Here is a 9,171-nt window from a genome sequence, read left to right on the forward strand (position 1 = left end):
TTATTGTGGATTTAGATTTATAGGATAAAGAAGAAAGTGTTGAAATAATTCTTTTAGAATTTATGAATTTTTCAAGTAGTAGGATTACCATAGTTTAGTAATAATTTTGGGACATTTGTATTTGTATTTATTATTGATTTTGATATCCAGAAAAATAGAAAACAAATATTAGAAAAAACATTGAATTACATATGGATTTAACTCATCAAAAAATCACTATCTCGATATTTGGTTACGACAGAAGTTAGAAACAATAGTGGTAGTTCTATAGATTTGTTGGCGAAAAATAAAAAAGAGGAATAAGGAGGAAAAAGAACGAAAAAATAATTTTAAAACTCATTCTGGGTATAAGCATACCAAAGAAAGAAGTTTTATTAAAATATTTAAGAATAGTATTGTTATTTTAAATGGTAAGAGAGATATGTGTAATTTTTAAAATTTCAAGAGAACTAAGAGAAATTGTCAAAAATTTTAAGGGAGGCTTCCTAATTTATCACTAAATTAATTCATGCTCCATAGTCTGATGATATTTTGGGCGCAATGGAGCGTGACAAGTGTTCAGGGCAAAAATTCATTTTATTATTATTACTGGGTAAATTCAGGCCCAAAATTCTTTGATGTCGGTGTCAGTCTACTGTTTCTCCTCTTTCGGTTTCTCTTTCATGGTCAATCTTTTCTTTGATGTCGGTGCCAAACAAGGCCAAAATTCTACATTCATCAAGAAGAGGCTGGAAACGATGACTGCCGCCCATAACTCGTCATCCTTTGATCGGTCGAATGGGAAGCACGACTTTTCTGCATAGGAAACAAAATGAGAGATGTAACTCATCCACCATAACAAAGGTGAAGGATATTACGACAATTTGACCCTAATCTGAATATGGACTAGAGATGTGATCTGATTTACACTTCTTTTTCTGTAAAAAATTTTTCACTAACACTAACTTCCTAGTAAAGTCTTTTCATAGTGTTTTAGTCATGGATATCTTTAAAAGAAAATCTAACCTTCATGCAAAAAAAAGGTGGGAAATAGAGAATGCAGACGTTATTCATATATCTAGTCATTCTTTGATTGGTTAAATGGGAGATATACCATCTTTCTGCAGAAGGAAACAGTAAGGAGTGATTGTAACTTATCCACGGAACAGATATATAATAAAGGATGTTTGACTGCAGCTGGGGATCTGATTTAAATTCTTTCCTGTGCGTAATTTGCCCGCCAAGAAAATAAGAAAAAATGATGAGACTAAAAGTATCGCTAACATCTTAGTAAATTCACGTAGTGGGGCGAGCATTGTTGAGGCAGGAACATGGCAGTTTTAGAGTACAGAAAGTTTTTAAAAAAGCTTTGCTTTAGGTACATCATCAAGGTAAAGTTCTACAGTTTCAAAACTGGGATGACAAGCATTAGCATAATTCAGAGGCAACCCTGTAAAGGCTAGTTATCCTTTATCAAACAAGAACCAGGGTAAGGAATTGGAATCAAGTGGAGATCATTTTTTCGCCTAATTGTCACGCCAAGCTTATCAGCCATGTCCAATTCTTCTGGTTTCAGATCGCCAGGGAGCTTCCAATCAAAGTGGAACAACAGTTGTGCAAGAACAAGCTGAACTACTGCTTGAGAATATGATATGCCTGGACAAATCCTTCTTCCAGCACCAAATGGGATGTATTCAAAATTATTCCCTTTATAATCAATTTCAGAATCAAGAAATCTCGAAGGATTAAATTTCTCAGCTTCACTCCAGTACAATGGATCTCTACTAATTGCCCATGCATTCACAATTATTTGTGCCTTGGCTGGTATGTCATAACCATTGATTTTGCATTCCTGATCACACTCTCTTGGCAACAAAAGTGGAGCACTTGGGTGCAGCCTCAAGGCCTCTTTGATGATTGCATGCAAATATTTGAGCTCATGAAGGCGTGATTCATCAACATTTCCTCTGTCGTTGTAGAAATTTCTTACCTCATATTGTGCCCTTTTCATTGTTTCTGGATTTCTAATCATCTCAGAAATTGCCCACTCGATAGCTGTTGATGAAGTCTCACTACCAGCACTAAAAACATCCTGAAACATAAATAGGAATATTTTATCAGCTGACGCTTTCTGCTTTCAGATTTCTGAATGAATTCGTCAATCGATGCTTGACGAATAAATAACTTGAAATTAAACTTGTAACATTTGATTATTTTGGGGTTCCTTAATTTGGATGAATAAATCTAGCGTGCTCTCTTGGAACCATCATGTGGCGACTATGAATTATGGTATGTGATCACAATCGAGGTTGTTGGAGTTTTGGTATTTATCCTTCTAAATTTTTAATCTTTCAACTTAAGAAAAAACTTATGAATTTCGTTCTTTCAATTTTGTATTAATATTTAATAATTTATTGGTATTGACCGAATATGTAGTGATGTTGACCCATAGAAATTGTGAAAAATTATTTTCTATTCTATTTAAGGCAATTTCTGAACAAGATTTAGGTGTGAAATTACCAAACCCAACACCCAATATTATGCTAATATGCAATTGAAAAAAAATAAATGAATATTTACTTGAAGTTAAGAAGTGGATACCAATCGATAAAAAGTGTTTTATAACATACTCTGAATTATAATTATGGACTCATCTTTTTCAATTTGAACCCTTTGATGATACAAAAGCAAAGGTTACAATTGAAATCTTGAATTGAAATTTTGAAACCTTCTAGGGATTGCCTCTTGCTATAGGCTTTTCTCATACTCGAAGATATGCCAAAATAAATTCATCACTCGACACTCACCCTGTCCTTGGAGCTTCCAATTAACTTCTTTAAAACAATGTTGAAGACACCAAAACAAAGCTTAATAATCATAACATAGCAACTAGAACTTGCAAAATCCAATTTTCAAATCCTCAAGATTTAGCATCAAATCTTTAAAAAAAATATACAAAAATGATCCAATCAACAAATAAATACCCAAGAAGCATTGAATCTACGTTATATTTGTGTAGATAACTCAGTGTGTTTGTCATGTTTGACTTGTATGTATGGCAAAAGAGAGGAACTATGGGGATGGGGAGAGGGAGGGGGGAAGGATACTGAGAGCAAGGGAGAAGATGAATTCTTAAAAAAAAAATCTTTTATATTAACAGCAAGCATACGATTGAGTGACAAAAACAAATTAAAGGATGACTCACTGTATTGATTTTTAAATATTTTCATATTTGTATCTATCGTTGAGAAATATGTGATTTTACGGTCACTTTTTGTATGCGAACTTGTTAGGAAATTTAGATATTTTTTTTTTTTATTTTTCAATGTTTTCTTTTAACCGGATTTGTAGGTAACTTGTATCAAAACAGCCCTATTCTCTCACCTGACAACTTTATGTCACTCTCAGTACATTTTTTAACGCAAGTGCATTAAGGCCCTTCAGGTTCAGCAGCTCCAAATTCATTTATTGGGATTTATTGGTACTATAAATGTAGCACTATATTGACAGAATGATTATTACACTCAGAGGTGAAAGCGGTTGAGGTCGACCTTTTTGTCACTTTTCTTTGGCGTGAACTTCGTGCTTTTCCTTCCAACAATGGGGCAGGGAGACGACTGTTTTTTTTTTCTTTGCTGTTTGATAATTTTCAGGCTTCAAATAATTAATTATGATAATATTGGGGCCATTTTAATCTTGACAATTCTTGTATTACTTTTTCCTTTTTTTTTTAAGGGAGAATCTGAGCCTTATAAAGGGAAGGGAAAAAAAAGAGAAAGGATTTGAAAATGAATCAAGAATTTCATTATTACCGCTGCAAGCTAAGTTGAATTCTGGGACTAATTCCTATATTATTAATGTGATTGCTCTTCTGCAACTATGCAATTTCTGGAATCTCAGAGATTCAAGTGTCTAGATACAGCCCATCATCATACTTTACAAGGCTAAAAGTTTGTTGGAGGTGTTTTTTGATGCTATTCAAGTTTTTGCACTTTCTGTTCAAAAATCGAAATTAATTAGAATACACTCTACCACTTTTGAATTTCGTCATTGGACATGCATGAATTTAAATGGTTTTTTGTTTTTCGGCCTTTCTTTCTTTCTTTTTCTTTTTTTTCTTCTAAAGTTGGCTATTTGCTTCTAAAGTACAAACACACACTCCTATGGATACCTTAAGGATTGTCTATCAATTTGTCATATAAATTTTTTTTATGGGATAATTGAAGCATCTTAATAATTGAGTTATGCTTCGTTGTCTTATCAACTAAATAGTTACCATCCCCCAAAGTCAAGAGACAAATCAATTCACAAAAAAATAATGCAGAATATCCATGTTTTTTCTCTTTAATCCTAGAAACAACTAGAAAAATTTTGTCATGGTGCAAAGCTGAAAAAACTAGTGAGTTGTTTGAGTTTCTCTTACCAGGATCACCGCTTTGATGTTTGTATCAGTTAGCTGAGGTTCAAAGTCCCCACGTTTCTGAATATTGAGAAGAACATCAACAATATCCTCCTTACCACCTTGTTCCCCTTCCTGTTTTGATTCTTGGATCTTCCCTCTATGCTCGTTGAGAATATCTGCCAGTATTTCATCAATTTGATTGTGTACTTTCTTATATCTTAATCTAATTAGACTCATCGCTTGAAGGAACTTGGCTGAAGGATACATGTCGGCGAAGCAGAACTCTGATGCCAGCCCATTGATTTCATCTACGAACTTTAAGAATCTTTCTGTGTCTTTGCTTCTTTTCCCAAAGGCTGCCAGGCTTGTGATGCTATAACTGAGAGAGAAAATCCTTCTGCTTAGATTGATGCTCGATCCCTTTTGCAAAGAGATCGATTTGATGAGATCAAAAACTTCATCTTCCCTAATTGCTTTGAAAGTTTGCACGCGTTTTGGACTAAGAACTTCCATGGTGCAAATTCTTCGAAGTTGTCTCCAATAACTTCCATAGGGAGAAAAGATAATATCGTTATGATTGTAGGAAAAAATCTTGAATGTGACATGATGAGAGGGTCTTGAAGCAAATATGACATCGTTTGTTCTATAAATCTCTTTGGCCATTTCCGGGGAAGTGACGATGATGGTAGGAGTTTCACCAAGCTTTAGGTGCATCAACGGTCCATACTTTTTGGCCAAGTCTCTGAGCAAGTGATGGAATGGGGAGCCAAAAAGTTGATGCATATTTCCTATGATAGGCAGTGGGTTAGGCCCCGGGGGAAGCCTCAATCTTGATTTATTTCTCGAGGGACTTTTAAGAATTTTGGCTACCATGAAATAGAAGAGTAGGAAAGCCAAAAGGAAAAGAATGACCTCCATTGCAGGCTGGAGGTAGAAAACTGCAAAGGGATGTTTTTGGCTTAGTGAAGCATCCATTTTATAGAATTTGGCAGGGCAGATAATTTTTTAGTGTCTGGTGCTCTGTCTTCATCGGTTGATTTAATGGAAATGTCCGTCCAAGGTTTGTTTCATTCTGGCTTGTAAATATTCAATCCGTCAAAAAAGCTGCTCTGATGTAATCCTAGATGGTCCATCATTAGTATTCCAAGCCGCAAAGCTTACCTACAAACTTGATATGTGATGGTTTTTTTTTTTTTTTGTCAAAATATATTTGAATGGTTATCAGGAGGAAATAATCGGATTTGACTCCTCTGTAGTGGATTTTCTCTCTATTTTTCATAGTACACATCTAAATATATATGACATGTTTTCGATTATTAAAAAGGAACATGATTATTTTAATTTAGCTAATTCTTACCCTTGTTAATAAATAAAAATTCGTGTCATGCATTTAAATGATGTGAGAAATGGAGAGAAAATCTACTAAAGATAAGCCAAGTCCTTGAAAACCAACCGTTGTATTCAAGTCAACTTTACTAGCTTTTATGTACGAAACAACTTGTTTTTTTTTTTTGGTACAATAATGAAATGCATTAAATTAAATAGAGTTTGTTACAATCATCTGAGGAAAGCAAACTCTTCTAGTATCCTCTAAACAAGTACTCCCTCCCTTTTTTTATAACTGACGTTTAAGAAATTTGCTCCAGTGTACTTTTACCTGTCATTTTATTATCCCCATACAGTATTAATTATTTTTTTCACAATTTTATCCTTTTATCTCTCTTTTCCAATATAGGGCTCTTAATTACTACTCCTAGTAATTATTGCTTCTCTCTTTGTAACAACCCTAGTAATTAATAAGAGTACAAAAGGAAAGTAGTGTACAGATTTAAGCAATGAAAAACTTTTCTTAATTGGTGTGCAAAACCTTAAACGTCAGTTATAAAAAAAGAGAGGGAGTAGCTTTTAAGGAAATGGGGAATCTGGTTGAACAAGCCAAAAACCCTATCAATTCTAGTTCCCTCCTTTGCTAGCATGTCAGCACAGTGATTTGCCTCACGGACATATGCCTGACTTGCACATGTGGTTTTTGGCTAAGCAAGACCCTACAATCATTAATTAATGGGGCTAATAAATGGTTATCAGAACAAGAAGTAAGTAATTGAAGAATGCACTGAGCAGCATTAGAGATACAAAAATGCACCAAATACTTGGGTCTATTAGAAGGACATTCCCAAGCAACAAGTTTCTCAACTTTAAGATAAGGACCTTTATTGATCAGTCTAAGAAACTAAAACTCAGCAGCATTAGAGATACAAAAATGCACCAAATCCTGGGTCTATTAAACGGATCAAATATGGTTTTGTGGATAGTTATACAGTATGTTGAGAGTGGTTTTTACCACAAAAATGTTATTAGACTAACAAAATTGGCTGTCAAAACAGTCACTTGTCACATCACTTTCGTACAATCTCAGCAGATAATAAAGAAAGAAAGAAGGGGTACAAAAAACGGGCAACGGGCACTAATATACCTACACGAGCAAAGTGCTTTTGTAACAGTATTAGTCGAACTTGCAAACAGCTAACGTATTATCTTTCCGTCTGTAAAGGAGATAAACTTCAACAGATTTGCAACGGAAGAGACGAGACAATGGGATGAGTGGCATAAAAACCGGCAGATCTATGGAATTAGGAGTACGAGAAGGAAAGTGTAGTATAGAAGCAAAAAGCAGCTAAGAGAAGAGGAAGGGCGTGGGTGTACAAACGGTGCTGAAACTAGAATCAAAACAAAAAATGAGCACAATGAGCAGCGTATCATCTGTCATAGAGAATGAGTGGAAGTGTTCTAGCAGTAGAAACATCAGGTACGTATGAAATTTTGATCATTGAAAAACCCTAAAATCTGTTGGGTAATGACTTGATTGTTGTAGAAAATAGGTATGATTACCTTGAAATTATTATTGATGTATAAGCAATAGATGATAGCTTCGTAATAGTTAGTTGGGATAAGCATATACGCACATGAATTTGGGCAAAATCTTGAAAAAAATAAGAAGATGTGAAAAATGAAATTGAGGGGAAACCCGGGAGAGGAGGGGAAGGGACACACGGAGCGGCATTGTGTATTTCTTTGAAGACGTATATTGTTTTGTGATTGTCACTTAAGAGGAAATTTACATAACAAAATAGTTCAGATGTCCAATTTAGAAAGCATATACGCACATGAATTTGGGCAAAATCTTGAAAAAAAAAAAATAAGAAGATGTGAAAAATGAAATTGAGGGGAAGCTCGGGAAAGGAGGGGAAGGGACACACAGAGCGGCGTTGTGCATTTCTTTGAAGACGTATATTGTTTTGTGATTGTCACTTAAGAGGAAATTTACATAACAAAATAGTTCAGATGTCCAATTTAGAACAAATGCTGGTTTTGGTAACTCAATTACATGGTAAGGAATGAAGTTGGAAAAATAAGTCGCGTATAGTCTGTAGTTCAAAATTTCCAACTTTTCGATGAAGTCCCGAGAAGAAAATTATTCCCAACTATAAGCTACAAGCAATAGTTTTGTATATTTCATTTACATATATATATATATATATATATAAGAGCAGATTAGTATAATGGGTGAACCTTTTCGATAGTAGTAGTATCATGGGAATAATGATGAATTCAATGTGAAAACACAGGGAGGCCAGTGATGAGATGGAATACATACAAGAAAGGAATGAATTTTATGGAGTCAACCATAACAGCATCATGCCATTAGCTGATCTGACAGACCACATTGACGTTAATAGAGAAGCCAAATGGATGAATGAACCGGTAATTAGTTAAGCAAATATGTGATGTAGTGCTGAAATAAATTTGTTGGTAGTGTATCGAAATGTAAATTTTTTGTTTTTACTCTTGTTATAGATGAGGTATAGGAGCATTTGCTCAACGCACATGGTACGCGAGGTGATTGATTCATTGAACATGAATCAGATTATTGCTGTGGAATCCATGGGATTGGGATCACTACTAGAACTTAAACAGTTTGATATAAATGAGGAGCTAATGTCATGGTTGGTGAAAAATTTTGATCCAAAAGATAGTTCACTAAATGTTCATGGAGTTAAATTAACAGTCTATCCGAAAGATGTGGAGTTTGTCCTAGGGCTAAGAAATGAAGGAATTGATTTGATTGATAACAAGCTAGTGATGGATAGGAGCATGGAAAAGGAGCTGAATATAGAGATTGTGGGGGGACATATAGGACTAGCAAATATTTGTAGGAGTCTGCTGAGTCTAGAAAGTTGGGAAAAGGAGTTTATGGTGAAATTTATGTTGTATATGATAGGTAAGTTTTTGAATCCTACAACTTATGGGGTGCATAGGTCACTAATTCATGTTCTAGGAAATATGGAGGATTTGAGGAAGGTAAATTGGGCGAAATACGTTATTGACGGACTAATTAAGGGAGTTGAATTAAAGGTGGCTGTGCACAGATCAGATGTGGGAGGCTATGTGGTGTTCTTAATAGTAAGATCAACTCTTAGTTAGTGTAAAGTTGATAAAAGTAGAAAATCGCATGTACAATTTTACATTTAATATGTTTTAAATTGCAGATGCATTATTTGGAACATGTACACCTAAAAGGAGGGAATTTTGTTCCGATATGCTTTAGGTCCACTCCGAGAATTGGTGAATGGGATCAGACTGAGTTTATAATAAGAATATCTCATCTTCGATCAGCCGGCGTCTTTAGTGGAGCAGAGGTAATTTCATTTAAGATTAATAAAGTAAAGCAATCTAACATTCACTAATTTGTGAATATGTTTATGGAATTGTTGTAGGCAGAGGTAATAGTA

The 9,171-nt window shown here is 34.6% G+C and overlaps 1 protein-coding gene across 1 annotated transcript; it reads right to left on the reverse strand.

Annotated features, from left to right (window-relative positions):
* Positions 1 to 1,253: 1,253 nt before the first annotated feature.
* Positions 1,254 to 5,469, reverse strand: LOC113688891 (tabersonine 6,7-epoxidase-like). Its single transcript, XM_027206711.2, has 2 exons — positions 4,403 to 5,469; positions 1,254 to 2,071 (listed from the first exon to the last, which is right to left on the reverse strand). The coding sequence occupies exons 1-2, from the start codon at positions 5,354 to 5,356 to the stop codon at positions 1,439 to 1,441; spliced, it is 1,587 nt and encodes a 528-aa protein (XP_027062512.1). The 5' UTR covers positions 5,357 to 5,469; the 3' UTR covers positions 1,254 to 1,438.
* Positions 5,470 to 9,171: the final 3,702 nt, after the last annotated feature.

The sequence above is a fragment of the Coffea arabica genome, chromosome 5c (genome assembly GCF_036785885.1).
Source record: "Coffea arabica cultivar ET-39 chromosome 5c, Coffea Arabica ET-39 HiFi, whole genome shotgun sequence".
NCBI classification, from domain to species: Eukaryota; Viridiplantae; Streptophyta; class Magnoliopsida; order Gentianales; family Rubiaceae; genus Coffea; species Coffea arabica.

What these genes read in the sequence shown, in the direction of transcription:
- LOC113688891 (XM_027206711.2), bottom strand. Translation starts at nt 5,356, where the DNA reads ATGGATGCTTCACTAAGCCAAAAACATCCCTTTGCAGTTTTCTACCTC. An exon ending in ACATCAAAGCGGTGATCCTG is followed by an intron (nt 2,072 to 4,402) that starts GTAAGAGAAACT and finishes TTTATGTTTCAG; the next exon opens with GATGTTTTTAGTGCTGGTAG.